This window comes from Varanus komodoensis, unplaced genomic scaffold (genome assembly GCF_004798865.1).
Source record: "Varanus komodoensis strain SLA01 unplaced genomic scaffold, ASM479886v1 scaffold5, whole genome shotgun sequence".
Classification (NCBI taxonomy): Eukaryota; Metazoa; Chordata; class Lepidosauria; order Squamata; family Varanidae; genus Varanus; species Varanus komodoensis.
This window is the reverse complement of record NW_025336087.1, coordinates 51863853-51886315: the sequence shown is the minus strand read 5'-3', so window position 1 is coordinate 51886315 and position 22463 is coordinate 51863853. Positions and strand designations below refer to the sequence as shown.

The 22463-nt window shown below is 44.1% G+C and overlaps 1 protein-coding gene across 11 annotated transcripts in view; it reads left to right on the top strand.

The window, feature by feature from the left end:
- The first annotated feature begins 4089 nt into the window (after positions 1 to 4089).
- The window catches only part of GLIS3 (GLIS family zinc finger 3), a 182389-nt gene continuing 164015 nt past the window's right edge, over positions 4090 to 22463 (top strand). For 7 of the 11 annotated variants that reach the window (XR_006416243.1, XM_044445884.1, XM_044445882.1 and 4 more), the window contains exons 1-3: positions 4217 to 4373; positions 13593 to 13653; positions 19605 to 20076. Coding sequence is in view for 7 of the 11 variants with exons in the window: in XM_044445884.1 (XP_044301819.1) it covers positions 19701 to 20076 (376 nt within the window). In the remaining 4 variants the exon portion in view is untranslated. Of the gene's footprint in view, positions 4131 to 4216; positions 4374 to 7036; positions 7196 to 13592; positions 13654 to 19604; positions 20077 to 22463 lie in introns of those variants that run through there. The other 4 variants (XM_044445883.1, XM_044445891.1, XM_044445886.1 and 1 more) reach the window with 4 other exon arrangements.

Below are 22463 nucleotides of genomic sequence, written 5' to 3'. Positions count from 1 at the left end.
TGAGGTTTACACATTAAAAACAGGTATGACAACTGCACAGAAAATGCAGAGTGTTGTCTTGAATACACATGCCAGCTTTATCTCTGCCTTCAAATTCTAGACATTTTTCTAGCCCTCCCACCAGAAAATAAGCTTCATGGAGCAGAGGGCTATCGGTGGCGCCCAGCTTTGCGGGCTATGTGCTACCTCTTTTACCAGATGTGACCTTGCCAGCACACACCAGTTGCTGTGGAGCTTGGGCAGGAGGAGGTCGTGCCCCCATCCTGATTGAGGGATCCTGTGGGCGGCTGATTTGCCACCGTGTGTGTGGAGTGCTGGGCTGCAAGGCTTTTCTTGTGTTCTTATGGCTAAGCTGCAGTTCACACCTGAACTTCCATGTGGTGCTTCAAATGTGCCACCAGCGTTAATTCTGATGACTTATTCATCAAGGCGTTAGGACCTGGCATCCTTGGGCAGCTGCCAGCATATCAACAGGACCCATTGTGAATCAGTATCCAGGGGCTCCACATTGTTCTCCTCCTCCTCCTCCTCTTCTGCAGGAGGCACCCTGATCAATGCCTGGCACTGGTATCTCAGAGCTGCCACTTTTGTCCCACACAGAGCCCCCAGTGCAGTGTTGCTCCAGGTAATGGAGGGAGTTAGAGGAGCAGGTCCCAGGCATCTGGACCATGGCTGAGCCCTGCTGCTCACTGGTGCTGCCACCAGGGGAGCCTACTGGGTCTTACCCATATAGCAGGGAACCCATCGGGGAGCTCTTTGCAAGAGGTGTCCCACAAACGTGTGTCCAGACTCGGCTTGCACTGCATTGCATTTCAGGCCATTGTCTCCTTGAAAACAAGCATGCAGGTTGCACTGACAGTCTTAGTTCAAATGCAGAGTACTTTGCCCTGAACTTTGCCTTTATTCTGGAACACCAGACTTTACAGTAATTGTTGAGTTACATGGGCCTTTACAGCCTCCCAGACCACCTTGGAAACAGGTGCGGGGAGCTTGGAGGTTGTGCATGAAACAAAGAACATTGTAGCAGATTTGCACATGAACTTTGCCTCTGATGGCTCACTGTCTAACAGAAGGACTGCACTGTACTTTTCTTCTCCCCTTGAAACCAGGCGTAGAGGCTGAGCTACTATTTCTTTAGAGGCGTAGCATGTGCACACACCAAGTCTCCTCCCAACTATCTCAAATATCACTGGACTTCTTGTATTACTAATAAACTGACCAACTTATAAACGGAATGCCAAATGACTGAGTTAAATCAAAGTCTTCATGTTTTATTCGGATGAGAGCAAACACAGAACTGCTCATGGCAAGTGCTCTATCACTTCAAAGAGACATATTTTCCCAAGAATTGAAGCTAGTTTGAATACTTTCACTTGCATGTTGAGTAACTGAATAATGGGGTATCAAATAAAAACCCCCTATGCATTACAGGGTTTTTTTTTAACAAACAAAGGGAAATAACATCCATATTCTTGCCACATCTTCAAGTCAGCTTTCCACAGGAGGACAGAATTTGGGTTGTGCGCTTCTTTTGTGTTAGTTTCCCTCATTCCCGCCTTCTTTCTTGTGTTTCCAAGAGAAATTCTGAGATAATGAATACTTCATATAACATTCCAGAACATTCATGACGACAAATGGTTCTCACAATTTCCATGAGACACTGTAGGTAAGTGCCGATTTCTACTATGCACCGTGTGCATACTGTACTCAGGTGCCCCCTGCCCTTGATCCCGTGTCTAGGCAGAGTAGGGCTGAGAGTAGTTGTAGCCAAAACGCATGGAAGACAGCAAGCTGCCATCCCCCGTTTTATTCTCATGCCACACTTCCTTGGCAGTTTCTATGCCTTAATAGCTGCATAATGGAAATAAATATAGTGGCATAACTTTCACTATCAGCAAAAGAATTTCACTGCTGAATTGCTGTACCTATCACACAGGTGTAGATGTCATAAGAGCCTTCTCCTAGAACTCTAATTTGATTTTTTGGGGAGGGGGTGAGAGGATGGATGAGTGATAATTAATACAATATTAATTTTGGTTTCAACTCCACACTTTTTTTTAGTTTACCAAATTACTTTGTCATCTGCAAAAATGCATTTTATTTACATTCTGTTTAGGCCCACAAAAATATCCACAACAGCATCTTAATTGCTTCAAATTTTCTAAGTTGCCATATTTTGAAACAACTACTTTTAACCTTTAGGCTGTGATCCCATACACGTTTACCTGGGAAAGAGTCACAGTAAATGTATCCAGGCTTCATTGTGAATGCACATATCTAGGATTGCCCAGTTGGAGTACCTCCTACTCTTAGAGCACTTGAATAACAGGGCAAAAAAGGTGGCTGGCCCCCTTCTCTTTGTTATGGCCTTGCAGGTATCTTTTTAAAAAGGATGCAGAAGGACCTAAAGCTGGGCAGATTTAGGGGATGCAATACGTGGGTTTCATTAAGCCTCTCCATTGTTCGTCCCATATTTCAAACCACAGCACCCCCAAAACATGAACAAAAAGTTAAAGCTCTGGTCTGTAAAACACACACACACACCCCAAACTTAAGGCTGCAGGCCTTTATCAGAGAGAAAGATTTATCCAACTCGGTGGGACTTGCTTCGAAGTGGACAGGTATAGGATCGTGCTGCAATCTGCAATCCTATGCACAGGTACCTTTCGTTGTATCTTGAGTTACCTGTTCCTCGGCAGATCAAGAGCCCGGTGTATCTACACATATTTCAGGGGCTGAGACAGTGAGAAAATCTGGACGCTAACTTAAACCCAGTTCACTTTCTTCTTTACCCTCTTCCTACCCCAGAGGCTCAGCTTGGCCCACAACCTTCCAGAAAATTTTTATGACGTGTCCTTTTCCGGAATTACTTGTGGACGGCGTGTGCCCGTGTGCGCGACCCGGAGGTCGACTCTCTGCTGCGACTCAGCCAGGGCAATCGACTGGGCGAAGGGGGAGGAAGACGAGGAGGAAGTCAAGGGGAGGAAGGAGGCCCTTTGGCCTTAGCCCCGCGAAGGAGAGGCGCTCGAGAGGACGGGCACGTGTCCCCAGCAGCCTGTCGCGGGCTTTCCCTGCCGCTCGGAAAACTCAGTGGCCAGTGTGGATTGGGGCGGGGGCTGGGAAGGCGTTCGGGATTTGCATTCTTGAGCCCCCTGCTGACCAGGCGTTTCCCGCCCCCCTCTTGGGGCTTGGCACTCCCCAGGCTGCCGGCAGCCCTGGCGCTCGACGCCCTCCGCAGCCGCCACCCCTCACCTCCCCGGCAGTCCACACAAGCGCTCCAAGAGCCCCGAAACCCTCCGCTTCCCCCTCAAGCGGGGCCGGGAGAGGAGCCGCCTCCTGCTCCTCGTCGCCTCCAGAAGACAAACTTTCGCCCTCCCGAAAGGCGGCTGCTGGGACAAGGGGCATCCTTTTAGTGACCAAAGGGGCATCCTTTCGTCCCCGCTGCAACCCGGCTTCTGCATGCAGAGCCAGAACAGTCGTGTGTGCTTGTGCGCGCTCGCGTGGCAGCGCAGGGGCGATCCCAAAGAAGTAGCAGTTTGGGGCTCCAAGGAGTGGGTGGGGTGACGAAGCCCCTTCCATGCCCTCCGACTAACTTCCTCTCCCATCTTTGCCCCCCACCCCCGCCTCGCACGCATGGAAACTTCCAATGGAGAACCTCCCACCAGGGGGCTGGAAAAGTTGGAGCGCCGCTTTGCTCTCCTGGAATCAGCAAGTCCCCCTGTGCAAGTAACCGCTGTCACTCGTGCGTGTGTGTGCGTGTGTGTGCGCGCGCGCGCGTGTGCGTGCGTGTGGGGGGGCGGGAGCGCAGCGCTCGGGCAGAGGAATATGCACCTGGAGGTTTGTTGTGGAAAGCCGCGTTACCTGGCAAGGGGATGCCGCTGCCATAGGAACTTTGCTCGCCCGGGCACAAAAGGAACCCGCGGCCTCGCGCTCGGCGCAGCGCAGCGACGGGACGGGACGCGCGGCCGGACCACCGCCGCTCCGCCCGCCGCAGCCCCGAGAGGAGCCGGAGCGCCCGAACGCTGCGCCCCGGCGGGACGGAGCCCCCTTCGGCAGCCGGGCGCCCGCGGGAGAGCGTGTGCGCGCCTTCGCCCCTGCGCCCGACGAAGGCGCCCGAAGCGAGCGATGGCGTAAGGGAGCGCAGCGCGTACGTTGCTTTGAGGGGGCGGTGGCCGGAGCTCCGGCGCTGAGCTCGGTCGAAGACAGCCGGGCAGCTCGCGATTACTCTGCTTTCTATTACGGGAAGGGGGCGGTGAACGAACAGCAAGCGGCTCTCCCGGGAAGGCTTTTCAAAGGGAACCCACCGCCTCTGCAGTTTGTAGCGCTAGCGCGTAAACTTTTGCCCTGTTTCGAAAAGGGGGCACGCTCCCCATGTAAGTACAACAAAGCCTGCTTTCCTTTCCGCACCCGGGGAATGGCACCGGCCTTTCCGTATCTGCGGCCGGGACGTGCCGGTGTTGGATCGCGCGTTCCCCCCGTTGCGTGTCTGAGCGCAGAGCGCTGCCGTGCCTTCCCAGGCAAAGTGGGGTGCGCGTTCTCCCCCCCCCCCCCACCCCCAGCGGCTCGCTGGTCTGCCTGACTTTCTCCTTCCTTGCACTTCTTGTTTCGTGATGCCAGGTCCCTTTTGCAGTTGGGGCTCCGGATCTCGCTTTCTTGTCTCATTTTCAGCCTCCCTCAAGTTATTGAGGAAATGGGAGGGAAGAGACAAGAGTGCCTGAAAAAGTTGAGACAAATATTCCCTTCGGGAGATTTGTCATCTCGTGGATGATTCGGCGGAGTCCGCTAGAAAAGCGCGTAACTTCGCCCTCCGCTCTTGCCGTGCTTTTTCTCGAGCGAGCGCCGCGTTTGCTCGCTGCGCGTTTTGTTCAGACGCCGTCCGCGTCGTGTCCGTGCGCTTAACGCCCCGGTCTCCCCTGCACGGTGTTTTTAGGCATCTGGACTGTAGACACTTCGCTGCAATTTCTTTTAACTAGGAGAGCAATTTCAGGGCTGGCAGCCTGGAGGTTATTCTGCTGATATTTCTCACTCTGGAGTCCCTTTGCGCTCCCACTTAGTTCCACACTGATGTATGCAGTGAGTTTACAAGCGCGCCCAGGGATGGTTTTGTGTCCTTGGGTAAGTGACTGAAAGTGACTGCTGCAGCTTTTCCCTTTCAAGGATTCCTCTTGGGACATGCAGAAGTAAGCTCATGGAACACAACTGTACCAAGCCAACTTTTCTTCTAGGTTCTAGGCAGTGCTTTTGTTCCCCTCCACTGAGCAAACCTTAGCTCCCTATTTCAGAATCTTGGAGCATGTGAAGTAATACTGGCTGTTAGGCAAGAGTGCCATTGAGCATGCCCAGAGTGCCATTCTCCTGTAACAACCAGCCCTCCACTGCCACATCTTGGACTGCAGAAATGCTTTCCAGGGCAGAGTGCCCAAATTGCAAGGCTACCTTGATTCCTGTGAATGCCTGTTAGAAAAATTAACTTCACTGACAGTCCTTTTCCAGTAAGATCTGGAGAGGACTGTGGTTCTCTCTGTGGAGACAAATTCCCATTAAGTCAGTGGGGGCTGAATGGTGAAGCACTCCGTTCCTCTCCAGGAAAGGCCACTGCGAACTCAACTGCTTATTTGGAGCAAAGGAGGCCAAGTGGCAAAACACAATCCAAAGCATCTTTACCCAGCAGTAAACGCCACTGAGTAGAACCAGCCCAAGATACTTTGGTGCCTGGGGCAAAGGACCTTCCTCATCTCCATGCACAAAAGCTGCCCAGGATGGAAGCTGAAACTTATTTGAGCATAGAGGACTGGACAGCTGCTTTCGCTACACCTGAAGGCAGCAGGGAAGTGAGGCTGGGAAGGCCACGGGGTGCGCACAGCTCTGCCTTCCCACACCTCGCTGCCACCCCCCACAGTGCCTCGCGCTGCCCAGTGGTAGGACCATGCCTGCCACTGGGTTCAATGGAAATGACTTTCTGAAAGGTGCGCAGGGTTGCATGTGGAGGAGGCCGTCACTGTGCTTTTGTGGTCATGCGAGCAAAGAAGACAGTATCACACTCTCAGAATGGCTTGGAAATCTAGGAGAGTAAGCATGGAAGTTACATAGCCAGAGGCTACTGAGACCTAGCTCAGATGTAGCCTTTGTAATTTAGGAACTGGTTTGGTCCTGTACTGTTCTGGCAACTTCTTGAGATCCACATCATGTGGATTCCCCTTGTGTCAGTGGCTCCAAAGAAAATGTGAATAACTCCAGTGCTCAAAGTCTAAGTGCTCAGACAAGGGCTAGTATCTCTTGCAGAAGTCCCCTCAGATGGTCTTCTTAGGAGTTTAGGCAGGCCTTGATTTGACTAAAGTTGGGAGGTGGAACTTATGGGTTTCATTAAGAGTTCAGCCATATTCAAGACATTCTCTCTCTGAGGATAAGAAACAGGTGAGGAGAAGGGCATGCTAGCTCTGCCCCTACTGCTGTCCTCTACTCACAGAGGGGGACTTGCTGAAGAGGAGAGGTGCCTACCTCTGTGAGGCTCTCCATCTGAGGATGCTGGAAAAGCAGTGTTGCAGGTGAAGGCTTGTGACCAATGCAGTGACCAGGTGAGGGTGGGAAAGGCTAGCATGCGCCCTCTCCTTAGCCGCAGATATAGAACACCCCAATAAGTCTGCTCCCTACCTTTTCGCCCTTAATTCAATTGCTGGGATACAGGTGTGTGGACTGAGTGAATGCTAATGTTACCCTGCAGTGTGTGCAAAAGTGAAAATGAGGAGGTGGCATATATTTGAGCTTGACCGGAGAAGCATATCCCCATCTCCATAAATTCCATGGCATGGTGTTTTTAATTGGGTGCAATGCTGGAAGTGTTCATTTGACTGCACCCAAGGGACCATGCTTTTTAAATTCTTAAATCCACATGCATATCTCTTCCTTTGCCATCACTTTACAGCAGAATGAGATGATTGTCACTCAGCGTGTGGCAGAAAATAGAGCAAAGTCAGTTGAAAGCCCTGCTTTTTAAAGAACCGTGCTTTTTTGTAATCTGGACATAGTTAGGACCAAGCTGGAAGTATGAGGCTTCTGTTATGCCTTCACTAATCAGTGGCCGCACACACCTGCTCTGGACCTCAGGGAGCAGCACTCTTGCATGGGATGTTGCACATTCCCTTGATACAGATTTTCCCATCCCCCACCCCTTTTCTAGCACTGCCAAGAAAAAAAGGTAATTTTTGCGTTTAGATGCTGTACCTGTCTTTCTTTCCTTTGCGGTTTTGATAATAAGGCTACATTGAGAGGAAAGTTAAATGCCTTCTCCCAGATCTGCTGCTTCAAAAGAGTCGCTTGTGGCTGCTAATTAGAATAGGGGTTTTTAACACTTAACTGGAGATCTCTCACATTATGCCTAGTTTGACCTCACGCATATTACTATTGTAATGAAATAAATGTCAGAAAGGAGTGGTAGGAAATGCTTACTGGAGAATAAAGTTATTGCTATACTTTATGTATCACCACTGATTTGATTTGGAATTATCCATGTAGGATCATTTTTAGGAAACAGCGCCACAGACTGTCTCATGGCTGAAACAATTGATTTCCCAGGCACTGAGGCCTGGGGTCACCCAGCTTCAGATCTTGAACTTGCTTTAACTCTTCTGGAAGGTTCAGAGGAACAATAGGGAGGAGGATACTCCTGGCCATGTACCAGGTTTCTTTCCCCCATACAGAGTGCCACAGTCAGCTTGTCCATACATTGGTGTAAGGATTAGAAAACTGGATTTCCAAGTTGGTGTAGCAGCCTTTTCCAGTCGCAGTGATTGGGAATTGTGGGAGTTGTGGTTCAAAGCATCTGGAGGGCACTATTTTATTTATTTTATTTATTTATTAAAACATTTTTATGCCGCCCCATTCGCCGAAGCCTCAGGGCGGCTTACAACACTAAGTTAAAATAATTATAATATAAATCAAAAATATAAAGACTGGGAAAGGCAGCAGTTTAGTTAATGTGCTGGCCTAAGCATTAGAGACATAGAAACCTTGGCTATATTAGGAGAAATGACTTCTGAAAATATGATGAACTGATGTAGAAAAAGGACAGAATGAACTTAAGACTGGGAAAAAAATAGAAACAGAGAGACACCGAAGCTGACAAATTCTGCCATTCCTGGAATATTTCCTCATGCTTTTAACCTCATGAATATGTGGACAAGCTCACTGTAATACTGCTGCTAGTACATTGGCTTGCAACTGGATTTTTCTTCTTTGCAACCTGCAGTTTTTGATGCCAATGAATATTGCCTTGTAAGTTCGTTGACTGAGTTTGGAGACAGAAGTGCAACTTCTGTCTGACCATAATCTTTAAGTATATTCCACCTACTCTGTTGTGGCCTTGTGATTAGTAGCCATAATTAGTAGTGTAGACACAAGTTGTAGCATTTGACCACCATGGGAGCTTTCAGACGGAAGGCTTCTAGTCAAGAGGCAATGTGCAACTGCCATTTTTTCCTCCTCATCTGAATTTGCTGAGAAAGAGAAAATGCAGAAGTAGTAGTGTGAAGACATGGGAAGGTTGCAAGTGGAGATGGATAACCTGGTCCCATAAAGCTCCAGGACAAGGTTATGGCACAACAACTAGTCTGAAAGCGTATTGTGTCGCAGACTGGTGTACAAATCTCAACAAATACAACTCCATTCTGTTCTGTACATGTGTAGTTATGATTACTAAAACATAATTACTAATATAATTACTAAAACATAATTACTAATAATACTATTAGTAATACTAATGACAACTTGATGAACAAGAATGGAAAGGCTAGTACAGATGAGGTCAAGTTTTTGTGTTAATGACTGTTCACACAAGTAAAAAAAAACTTGCTCATTGATATTATTCTTTCATGGGTGAAGATTAGACAGATATGGGCAAATAGAAGAGTCCTGTCTTCAAGGCTGTTTGCAGCTGAATGGGAAATGTGCTTTTCCTAATTCAGAGACAAGAGCTTAACAAACAGAACCAGCAGCAAAACGTCAGCAGAGGCCAGATTGTTCCTGCACAGTGTTCAGGATACTCCATTCCACCCCATCTGCCACCTCCATTCCGTGACCTCTCCCATCTTCCACCCTCCCACCTCCCATCCCAGTTTGCTCTCAGTGGGCACTGAGCATTCTCTTCCTCACTGGATTGTTTTCAAGACTTAACCATTTCTATTTTTTTAATTCTGCAAAACTTGTGTTCTTCCACTCCTGTTGACACCTCCCTTTTGTGCATGGATAGCAATTGATACTTAGTTCTGAATTAGAGGAAATGATCTTGCAGCCTTGTTAAATATTACCGTTTTATTTCATTTTGCAAAACCTTCCCCACCACTCCACCCACATATCAGGACACTATAGCCCTCTCCCTCAGAAGCAGAGCTTCATAATGGGGAATGAGCCAGTAGAAATGACTAGTATCAACATTGCTAATAGATTATAACCCAGTGCATTTAATTCAGTCATTTTGATTTTATTTGTTGAGGACTCAAGCAAGAGTTTGGTCTTCCTTCCCTACTGCAGGTGGTAAATTACACCAATGAAGTAAGAAACTTTTGCTATCACCAGCTATTGCTGTTCTGTTTATCCTGAATATACTTAATCTTTTCATTTATAAGTTGATTGATTGATTGATTTATATCCTGCCTTTTTCCTTCAAAGGGCTCAAGGCAGCTTACATCATTCTCCTCCTCCATCTTATCCCCACAACAACAACCCTGTGAGGTAGGTTGGGCTGAGAGTCTGTGACTGGCCCAAAGCCACCCAGTTGGCTCCATGGCTGAGCGGGGACTAGAACCCAGATCGCCTGAGTCCCAGTCCCATGCTCTTAACCACTACACCACACTGGCTCCCATAAATTAATAGCAGGTATAAATAATAGCAGGTAGTCCACAAAAGTCTGTGTCACAATATATTGATGCTTGCTTAAGGTGTCACAGAGTCCTTTTTGTTTTGGTCTAAGACTCTGGCATTTTTACTAGACTGGCCAATATTAGGATCAACCTGAGTCATTCGTGTAGCCTGAGTCATGTCACTGAGTCAGTCCAGTAAATAGCTAAAGGAAAATCCAGTGTATCTGTGAGTAAAGGTGGTGAGGCTGATGGAATTTTTGCATGCAAACTGAAGTAGACATAAGGTCAGGCTGTTGTGTCACGGAATGATGGGTACCTAAACGGAGGAGAGCTACAAACTGGGTCGGCCATTTCCTTGCGTCTGTCACACTGCCCACAGTGCTTACCATGATGGTGGTAGTGATGTTGATGCAGCTGCTGAAGCACCTCTGGATGGGCTTCAAAGGCACCGGAAACCTTGTCTGCTCTGTGGTGTTTAGCTGTGGTGAATTAGCCTGGATTTGAAAGCACACTTCCTTTTGCATGTGCATGTGACTGATGGAGAGCAGCTCCATGCACACAAATATGCTCCTTAGCGGATGAAGCAGTTATTTCTGGTGACATGTATGCGCCTAGCAGACAAGTGGAGAACTGCCCCTCTGCTGCATTTGCTGACATTTATCTGTGGATGCGTAACTGGAAAGAATTCTAAGTTACCGCCTTCAAGCCAGCTTGCAGATGGCAGGAAAATCCTCTCTTTCTTTCCTTGTGTGTTAATGAACAATATAAGGAACTCCTGTTCTAGGGCAGAAAAGGGCTTTCTGAAATGGAGCCAACACGCATAGTAAAATTTAGGTTCATGCTAGTTATATACTGAAACTTACTAGATGAACTTAGCTGGAACTGTTTTCTGTTCTCATGGGTTCAGACTGATCAGTGGTCAGATCTCCCACCTCTATTCCAGTATGTAGCTACAGTGCAGAATTAGCAGTGTTCTGGAAATACCTTGTTAGTAAGAGTTCCTTTTCCTCTAAGAAATTAATTTCATTCTTTTAGCCTTTTTGTATGCTGTGGTTCTGAATGAAAGCCTACATCCTGCAGATACATCAAGTATTAGTTATTTATAAAAATGCAAAAGTCAAAATAAGTGGGAGTACTGGATGTAAGAAAATAGGCATCACATTAAAGTCAGTGGAGATAGCAGGCTAATCTTAAAGCACTGCTGAGTTTGCAAATGACTGGCAGGAAGGAATGTACTGGATGGCACGAGCCTCACAGAATATGCTGCTATGCTAGCTAGATAAGAGCATCACAATAACATTACACTGAAAAATCTATTCAGAAGGTTCGGGTCAGTGTGCCAGTCATCACAGAGTTTATGTTTAATTGGGTTATTTTATTTTGCATGTATCTCTAATCAGCACATAGAATTAAATTTCTACAGAACAAAATGGAGGCATACAGACTAACTATGAGTAAGCTTTCCACCTACAGACTGCTAGAGTCCGTCTCTGTTGGCACAGTGTGACCTTAGATGGTGCTTTTCTCTCATGGCAAGCTGACTGAAATTGATTGTTGGTAGCCAGAGTTAGCAGAGTTGGGGTAAGAAAAGTGTTTATTCAATGCTAATCAGGACCTCAGGATTAACAAACTGAGTCCATGTATTAATTAACTTCCAATCTATCCACACCAGACAACAAATAATTAAAAGAAGTCAGTAACAAGGTTCTTATGACATGCCATGACTGGCCATTGGTTATTTATTTAACTCACAATGAGTTGCAGTGCCTGTGGCCAATACCTTGCATATGCAGCCCCCACTTGGGGTTGTGGTGTCATTAGAACCCAAGAAATGCGGGCTGTGTGAGGGTGAAAGAGCTAATGGATCGTGCAGAGTTTGTTCAATCCTCTCATAGCCCATGCCCATAGCCCATAGCTGTGCAGGGTTCGTTCAGTGCTCTCATAGACCATAACCATGACATGGCAGCCTACTGGTGGGGGTTGCACCATTCCAAATGATGGCTTCATGCAGTACCACGGCATCGTTGTGAGTTACATAAACCCTGGTGGGCTGGGATGTCATGTGAACAGTCCCAGTGCCATAAACAGTCCCACTTTGCGATAAAGTGACAGACTCTAGCACAGGCAACTCACGATTTCAGTAATTTCAAATGTCTCTTTAAACATTTTATCGTCTATGACTAATAGTCATTACAAACAATATAGTCAAGCACATAATATAATAACAAAACGTGAGTCAAATTAATATATCACTGCAGAACAGAGTTCAGACTCACTGCATGGCCTCAGCAAATAAAGCTGTTTTAAATGTAACACAAGGATCACAGTCTGGCAGGAACCAGTAAATCTTCACAAAGATGCCAAGCCCTCTTCCAAGAACCTCTCTCTAGGGTTTGATATAAAGGGGACCACCATAAATATTTTGCCTCTCCCTGACCACAGAAACAGAGCTACAGATTTCTTAAAGCCTCTCTATAGCTTTTATCCGAGAACAGTTTAGGCATGAATGTGGAATTCTGTACAAGAAATTCTCAATGAAACAAAAGTGAGAGTTTGTGGGTCTTGATTGTTGTTAAAGGAAGAATTCCACTGAGGAAAAAAGTGAAAACTTGATAATCTCTGTGTCCAAATCTATCAGCTTATTTTTGCCTCCAGGACTAGTGAAAACATCAGATAGTTGATCAACAGCTCTTGACATGACTTGGCTTAGCTTCCCTTCTTCATTTCGTCTTTCAAGCAAAGTTGCACCTCAAATGTCAGCCTCTTTGGAGATTTTAGCATTTTTAAAAATTGACATTTTTAAAATGAGCAAGGTTTCCTTCTAAAATAAAATACAAAAGAAATACATTCAACCAAACAATCCTAAAAAGTTTGATCAAAAGGAAGAAAACGACACAACATACTGAGTAGTGCTAAATACAGAAAATAATGTTAAGATGAAGTTGAATAAATCCAGAAGTATTTCTTATCCAACACATGTCAAAGAATGCTCAAATATTGGCAAGTAAATAAAAAGTCAAGAGGCAAGTATCTCCATGCAGACTGAATTTCCTAATTCATAAATAACATTTTATATTAGTGGGGCCTATTTTATACTGAAGTCTGTTCGATGAAGTCAGTATTTTTTCCTCTTTCTTGGATTTGTGAAATTTGGAATATATTTCTGTATCAGGGCTGCCCCCCACTGCCAAGATTTTGGAATGCCATTAGGCAAGAGAAGGAGGAATTGACTCATTCCACTTTGATAGGACAAGTTTCTTGTGTAGACAGCAAGCAGTGTAGGAGGATTAAAAAAAACTAGGGCTAAAGCTATTCTAACTATATTTAAAACTTCTGTCCAGAAACTCTGAACCACAGGGAAATCTGGTCAGATGTGCATAGAGGTAGATCCCTCATGTTCTAGATACATTTCAGACAAGATCTGTTGTCCTCCCACTTCTAAGCAGTTGTATTTGATATGGCTTTGAGTCACGAGCGAAGTAAGAATTGTATTGGCATTATTTGTTTATAGTGTACAGTTGCCTTAGAAGTATTAGGCCAGACATCTGTCCTTTTCTTTTCTGTCAAGTTACAACCAAGAATAGAGTTTTAATAGTTTGCATTTTGTATAGTAAAGTAAATGATTATAAATCCTAGAAACAGGGCCATCTGGATCCACTGAGTGGTTGTAAAATATAGGCTTAGTTGAAGAGAGTGGCTTTAATCCTTAGTCAATTAAACTATTGTTGTTTTTTACAGGAAACTGCACTTTTAGGAAAACTCCTCAAACTTCAGGTGTGGTTGGTCTTCACAGCTCTTGGTAAGATTTTATTGGATTCTGATATATGAAAACTGCACATTTCTTGCTTTGTTTTTTGCCACTTGAGAAATCTTCCTTTTTCTCCAAGTGGATTCAGGTATTTTGTTTTATTTATTTATGTACTGATTACTTTTCTGTGCCACCCAGAAACTATTCTTTGTTTACAAGATAAAGTTAAAAACCATAAAATATAACAATACAGTAAAACAGAATATAAAAACCATAGGGTCTGTAACAAGAACCATGCCAAAGGTGAGTTTCTGGAGAATAACACTTGTCTCAACCTATCCCAGTTCATAAAATTCACAGGGATGACGGATGCTGGCAACAACTAGCAGGTCTGTTAGTTTTGTCCATCAGATCAGAGCCTTCAGTGGGATCATGTTGCTGCAACTTTCCAAATCAAACCTGTTTTTTATACATCTGTCTTATAGCACAGTGCTAAGCAAGTTTAGTCAGATGTAAGTCCCTCTGTGTTCAGTGGGATTCCCTTTTCAGTAAGTGGGTTGGTTCATGCAACATGTGGCTTATTTAACCCATGATAACTTATGCCCCATGCTGGGCATGTGTGGCAACCATTTTGAATTCTTAACCCATTTGCTTGGTAGGTTGTACCATGTTGTGCAAACCTGGTCTTTATAGGCTATTCAAAGATTAAACATCTCTCAAACCACCCTCATACTATGGTTATGCAAGTGTTGATTAATTCTCAAATAACTCACAATGGCTGGGTTCACTTGACATGGCACAACCCCTGATGACCCAGTTCAGGGCCGCATATTGGAAATTTCCCACACTTGGCATGTGCTGCAGCTCATTGTGATTAAACAACCCATTGTAACCTGGCCATGTCCAGCTTAGTGTATTTGGGATTTAGGATTTTGCTTCCCAGTGTGCTACATGCTAAGATGAGCACAACAACAACAACAACAAAGAACAATGACTAGAAAAAGAGACATGGTAACCCTATCCTAGGGAGGACTTCTGTCTTGTATAAAAGCGGTCAGAATAGGACTCCACTTGGCCTACTGTGTTACAGAATGGCTGCTGGTAAGTTATGGAACACAAAATTCCAAATTCTGTTAAATTCAGAGTCATTCTGATAAAACTACCATTTTATGGTAACATCCTGTTTTATGAAGAGTGATGTAAATTCTTCCAGAATCAAGCAAAGAACAATCATGGTTGTGAACCATCAGAAGAATAAACAACTTAATCTGTTGCAGCAAGAACCAGAATGAATTTCACAGCCCTATAAAGACTAACACATTTATTATGACATATACTTCTGTGGACTTAGGTTTTTCAGAGTCATGAAGTCTTATGCTGAGTTAGAGAGAGAGTTGGAGGATAGATCTGTAAAGTCAAGTCAGAAAGGAATGGCATTCAGAAAGTATAAACTGTATTCATTTACTTATTGTTGCTGGGTGACAACACTAAAAGGGGAAATAGCTAAGTTGACCATACAAAATGACAAAATCCATATTAGTGTAATAGTGTTGTTCATCCAACCAAAAGATTACCAGAACACTGCAAGATCTCTTTATCAGTCAAGATGTTACAAACAGCTGGTTGGTTTTTGGGTAATTCAAAGGGAGAGGAGGAAAATGAGAACTGCCTGGATGTTGACATAATGGCGGCTGCTTGATTCCATTCCAATAGGCTCTGGCAGCTGAGGGGATGAAATCAGGGCTCAGCTGGAACTGCCCCCAGGGCTACTGGGAAGGCGAAGGAAATTTCAAAGAAGCTAGAAAGAAGAAATTTTTAAAAACACAAAATTCAGTTGTTGACATAGAAATGTCTCAGCCAGAATAACAGCTTAGTTGCCTACTCAAAAGCAAACTGTGGTAGTGTCAGTACATGGGTTGTAATGTACATTTTTGTGACTTAGAATAACTGATTGTAAAAGCAGAAAGTTATTCAGAGTGATTGAGCTCAGTAATTTATGTCAGCCCTTTTGCAATGTTATTCCTATTCTTCCTTCTTAACCTGCTTCTTTTAATGCATTTCCTAAGTAAAACTCCCATTCTATTTACATTTAACAAGTGGCTATTTACACTTTTAAAATTGTGGACATTATTTGCATTATAATGGGATCAGTGTCATGTCATTAGCCCTTGAAAAGATTGTTGTAAAAGACCAAGCCCTGGACACAATTCCTCTGCACCCTTCACTCTGTACACCTATCCAATGCCACAAGTATGAGTCTTTGAGACCATTCTTTTAAAAGAGTTTTGGTTGAGTATCATGTAATTTTCCTTAAGACTGAGGTCTGTGCTGTTGTTGAAACTTGTGACCAATCTTGAGTTTTTATGATGGGAAAATAGAGATGTCGAAGGACATGATCTTTTGCAAAGTTTTATTGTGCTCATCCAATCTAAATGAGTGAAGCTGCATAAGTGAGCATGGCATTAAGTGAGCTTGTGCAGAAAAAAATTATACTGGGTGTGTGTCTTCAGTGAATAGCTAGATAGGCAAATCCAACACAACTGCATATCCTGAGCAGAGCAGATTTATTGTGGAAAACAATGGTACAAATATCTCATCATCACCTGAACTGAGCATTCACGGGGTCTTTCCCCGAACACCATGGCAAATCTGTTGGCCTGTCTATCGGTGGTGGAGGCTGAACGGGTTTGCCGATGGGCTGTCGCTATGCGGCTGTCCAGGGGCTTGGGGAAAGCGTATGCTGACCAGGGGAGAGAGGGCAGCAGTAGCGGCAGGGTGTTGGACAAGCAGGTGGTGCCAAGCAAGGGGGCCTTTCCCTTTCCTCTTTTATTGCCCCATACTGGTAACACATGAGAAAACTTCATCTGCCCGCCCGCCTGCCCGCCCGTCCTTCTCTCTTTCTCTCCCCTCCCTCTTTTCTAAGCCCTACCAAAACCTATGTGCTACTTACTGCAACATGTATTTTAAAGGAAACAAACAAGAAGCAAACGTTTGAAAACCATCAAGAATGCATTGACGTAGACCAGATAAGGCCCTCTGCGTCTTGCTTTGCAAATATGCCTCTGTCAAGTAATCAAAGCACATTGTTACTGAACAAAACTGAATGAATGTGCAACGTGTAATCCCCTATTTATTATGTTTGCACTCTTCTAATGTATTTTAAAATGGCAGAGAAGAATGATTTTGATTTGCTGTTGATTTATAATGGTATAGCGCACACAGGTTTGCCATGAGAATGACTCCTCTTTGTTTCCATGTTCTTTTTCTCGAGAGCCAGTCACCTGTGTTAGGGCAAGGTACATTTTGCTTTACTAAAACAAACCCTGGGAATCGAAGAACATTCAGCCCCATCTGTCCCTGGCTGAATTGCAAAATGTGATTTATGTTGCAGCCGGCCATGAAAATAAATGATATTGCTTTTAATCAATAAATGTTCCTGCAATCTAGAACTTGAACAATGCGAACTAACAATTTTGCATTCATCTTTTTGAGTTAAATAAATTGAACTGGGACTTGTGACTTCCCAGAGTTGTCAGCAGGAATCTTGCTGTTGCTTTTAACACAGCTAGCATTAGCCCAGTCATTTTTAAATACATAGATGATAAAGACGAATATAGTATGTGTGTGTGTCAAGAAAGAAAAACGTATGCATGCATGCATGTGCTCACATAGGTGTGTTTGTATATGTTTGTGCCTTTGTACAAACAGAGAATGAGCTTTAAGCACCTTCTTGTAGGATTTCCCACTGAACAGTTCAGAAACAAAGGTGATATTTTTTGCGATTACATTTATTTTTCAAATGAAAAATAGACCTGGAGCCTCGGAAAACAGGAACTAGCATTTTGGTTTTTAGTTTGCTACTCTGGAACAAAGCTTTGAGGCAAAGTGTTGTTTTTAGTTTTTTTTTAAATAAAGACTATGAAACAATACCGTATGGTTTATTTTCCATTTTTATTGAGACTAATAGCCATAATTTACTTCTGAAATGAACATACTGACCATATTTGAATTACTTTTAATGAGTGTGTGAGTGTGTGTAGAACAATTATATTTGCAAAACCTGTAATAAAATATTCACTGAAGCCAAGGAGCATTCCTTATAATGGAAGGAAGAGTACATCTTCTTTTCATTTCAATAAGGTTTATGATTTAGATGACTGTTCCTGTTAGTTCTAGTTTGTATTTGTGTATGTTTGCTTCAGTGGATGAGTGCCTTGAAGTTTCCAGCCTTTTCTACTAAGATTTTCCATGAGGCAAACACTAGATTTTTGTAAAGCAACAGTTAATGACAACTAGGATTCCTTTTTTTAAAAAGAACTTTCTGACCACATTTTCAAATGTCATCTAAAGTCCAGATCCATTGACAGATCCAGAGCTGCTCTTGTCTGATTTCAGAAGCTTCTTTATTCATACAGAGCAGGTATTTGATTGACTTGAATCTTATAGTTTTCTCAAGCACCTGCCCGAGAATAACTATTAAAGAACTTTTGGAGAATAACTAATTAAGGACATCAACCAGTGCAAGTTTAGATAGGAAAAAGACACCTACAACTCCGGGCATGTCCCAGCTAGCACAGAGGGGTGGGATGCACTGGCAGTGAAGACCTTTCTTCTGCCTAAACTTGTATAGAATTGCACTGCAAGTCAATTTTTGTGTTGGGTGTTATAAAGAGGATGTTCCAGAGTGGATAACTGCACCCTTAAAAATATTATTGGTGCAAATGTTTTCACCTATTCTTGAAAACCACTCTAATTGTCAAACAGAACATCCATGTTCATTCAGTTCAAACATATTTACATATGTAAAAGTGCTGTATTCCTTTAAGAGCCTATCAGCTGTTAATGAAAAAGATACTTCTGCAGCTACCTAGTCCAGTCAGTGCAATGCCTGGATACTTTTTCCTGGTGGCAGGAAAAGCATGTACAGGTGATTCCAAAAGTACAGGAAACCTGACACAAAACCACTGCTCTTCAGCAAAGCAGGAGCCTGTGTTAACTCATAAACTAGATTCCCCCGCATTCTAAGCTTTATTCTTACACGCACAAATAAATAGCAGAAGAGGAGTAGCGCTCAGGATATAGAAATAAAGGCAGTGGGGCTTAATGAAATCTATAAAATCACTTCAAATTCCTCCCAGTTTTATCAAAATCATACCTAAACTTACAGCCTTCTACTACAGTAACTTATGTGAGCTGAGACAAAAGAGGAAGGGGCTAGGCCCTCTCCCTCCATTTCATCAAAGGAGAAAAGGGTTGAAGGCACTTCAAGTGGCATAGGTGGAAACGGTCACAGATGTAGGACACCTCACCATTTGTTTAGTAACTGCTTAACTTCACCTCTGCAAATGCAGCTCATGAAATACACAAATGATTGGATGGGGAAAACAGCCCTAAAATGTGGAGCACAATAATCTGGATTGTCAAATGAGCATGAAATGGGTGTTAAAGAATAGATTTGTTATTTTGTGCTTGTTTCCTTAGATTTTTCCCTTGCCTTAGAAAGATACACACTGCTCTGATCTCTGCTCTATTGTGCTCCTGGCCCTTAAAATGAAAACTGGCACTGATTTAATATCTTGCCAGCTTCCTAGTACTGCTTAACTGATGTGCGGGATCTTCTTTTCTCCTCTTCAAATCGGAACAAGGCAGACATTTGCAGGGGGAAAGGCAGGGATGCCTTCGCAAGGAGAGCTGCCAGTCCACCACTGGCTGTTTTGATCTTCTTTCAGTCGCCCAGTGCTCATTCCATTTCATGGCTGGTTAACTAGTACAAAGGTAGCTGACCTCACTGTTAACTTCGGCTTTTGAAGGGGCAGTATGTCCCTTCATTATGGCTCTCAGCAACCACTTCGCCTCCTCCCCAGAGTGCTTTGCTTCTCCTTTGACATTCACACAGGCAATATTTCTCCCCTCTGCAGTTTAACGCAAAGCATTGCTCTGACCTCTTGTATTGTATAACGGTGTAAGTTATTATTATATCACTTCCCCCTCCATTATAACAGGCCTAATGCTCTATGGATAACTCACTGGCCACGGACTGATGTCTTCGCCACCTGGGGATTGGTGCTGCGTATCTTGTAGCGTGCAACCTTTTGGCAATGAATGTGAGGGCATGCACTATGAGCCACCGGACAACAAACACTCCTCACAGGCCTGGGATGATCAATGGACAGCAGATTCCACCTGTCAGAGTTCATGCAGGAACTTCTTGCTCTTCATCTAACGCTAGCGCCCCAAGCGGAAACCTGCCTGCCAACTCACATTTAAAGACCTCTCTTGGAGGAAATGCTGCTGCTCAGAGCAATGCTATTGATTGCAATATTCACTTCCCTGCTTTAAGTCCCAGGAGGCACATGGTTACAAATGGGAAGCCCTTATTCCACGTCCCACAAGCTCCAGGGCTGACAGCGCCACAGTTTTTGAAGCCAAAGCAGCAAGAATTTGGAAGTAGTTTCACTACAAGCACAGTTAAAGGTAGGATTCTTTTTTCTAATAGTGCTCCATTTTATTTTCTTACATGCTCAGTAGTATTATGGCCCAGAAATGATAGTTTAGCAGTGGCCTGCAAAGATGCATCACAAGAACGTCAGATTTGAAGAGGGCTCCCGATCTGTCCTGCTTCCAGTCACATCCCCCTTTTCCGTGGGACTCTGCTTGTCTGTGTGCATGTTCTCAGGTGTGAATGGCTCTCTGCTCTGTTCACCACGGTTGGCCACCGTCTCTTTCTCACCCCCCAGCTAGTCTAGGTGCTGGCTTCATCGAACCATCGAGATGGGCAGGGCCTCGTGCGCCACCCAGTCCACCAGCCTGCTTGATGCAGGAAGTCCAGAGAGGAAGCCACGCCAAGGGATGGTCGGCCTGGGAGGCTCCAATCCTGCTAGCTGATGCTTCTTGCACATTGCTGTGATCATTAAACATTTTCTCATGATGTTCAGCCCAAATCTGCCCCCCTGTAACTTTAATCAGTTAGTTGTAGTCTCTCCTTCTGGGGCAGCAGAGAACAAATATTTGCCCTTTTTGATGTGCCAGCCCTTCAGGCACTGGATGCATCATGCAGCTTACGCTCAGTGTGCTGTCCTGGTCTGGCCAACTGGTGGTCCCAGTCATAGAACAGGCAGAGTCCTGGCTTGGACACAGAGTGTATTCAGGCATAATACTAAACCAGGGGTGGGCGGCACGCACGTGGCACCGCTGCCCTTCCATTGCTGCCGCCACACTGCTGACGTTCCTGGAAAGGGCAAGCAGGCAAAGCAAAGCACCGGAGTGATTTCCTGCTGAATTTCCGCTGCAAACCAATACAGAAGGGTAGAAGAGACAAATTTCCAAAATTAGCTGCCCAAAAGCAAGAGCAGGGTGGCCCCTGAAATTGCCCACCCTTGCACTGTTCAATAATGTAGTGCTACCTGCGTGAGCCGGTGCGGCGTGCTGCGCTTGCACACTCGCTTTCACCAACTCCCGCATGGAGTTAAAAATTAGAATTCAGTTTCACTTGAGCAGATTCCTGGTTTGCATGTAGCAACACACTGTGAATCTGCTTTAACGAAACTGAATTCTGGCTTATTTCCCCTCCTGACTGGGAGAAAAAGAGATTATGTGAGGCTGAAGCTTTTCTCAGTCTCTTCGAACTCAATGCAGAAAATCCCAAACTAGAGTGTCTCCAACAGTTACTGTCCAGCCTCTGTATGGTTTAACATCGTGTGCTGGTGTGTCATCAAAATACCATGCATTTAAATGGGCATAGTTTTTCTTAGGTATCATGGTTCTCTCCAGGCCTAAGAATATATTCTGATCACAGCGCTGGGATTTCAAGGAATGTGTAAGAGGACTGAGCATAAGAGAGTATGACTGAATTTTTGAAGAACTAGACAAAGTTCAGGGTCTGGAATGAATGTTATTTGAATATTAGCTAATGATTATTGCTGCAAAACCACGAACATTGCTTTCTGTGCATGTACTTTTCAGTGTGACTTCTTTTAAATTTATCTGTGGCAGACAGAAAATTTCAAATATACTATTTTATTATAGAACATTCTGTTTTATAGAATAGTCTATAAAAATTGATCTAGAAGAGTGCTAAAGCCATTGTCCCAGTTAACATATTCTTGGCTTGTGTGTAGTCGGTTAACATCTTACAATGTTTTATCAGTAAACTCTTTGTTTACTTTATAAGCTAGTGTATTGACTCACATATGAAAATGTGAATGGAATTAATATTCAATGGGAACAAGTGATTGATTTTTACCTCTGAATTATTAATGCCCCTTCAGTTTTCAAGCAGTTGAGGATATTAGCAATTTCACGCTTCTCTCCTGCATTTTATGCCTGACTGATTAAAGCTATTCACTCATTATTACTAGTGCAATCACTAACTTATTTCAGCTTAATTTATTCCTGATATACATAAAGTATTGCAATGTAGTCGTCTCCATGTTGAACTTCTCTTAGTATGTCTTAGCTTGCTGCCTGAATTGTCTTGCTGATCCTAAATCACAACATTTACCTTCCTTACTATTTTTTGGGAGAACTGCATGAAAGTGATGAGCAGTGTTTTTGCCAAGGGGCATGTTCTGAAGTTTGTTTGTTTGTTTATTTATTTAATTTATAAAATTTGTATGCCGTCCAATTACTAACATCTCTGGACAGCTAACAGCATAAATAAATTGATGACCCACTCTGGCTGCAATTAATAAAATACAATTCAATATTGAAACGTATTAAATATTGATTGAATAAAAAGGTCTTAATCTGGTGCCAAAAAACATATAATGACGGCGCCAGGCGGACCTCTCTGGGGAGCGCATTCCATAGATGGGGAGCCACTGCAGAGAAGGCCCTCCTCCAGGTACTCTGTCTCCTAATAT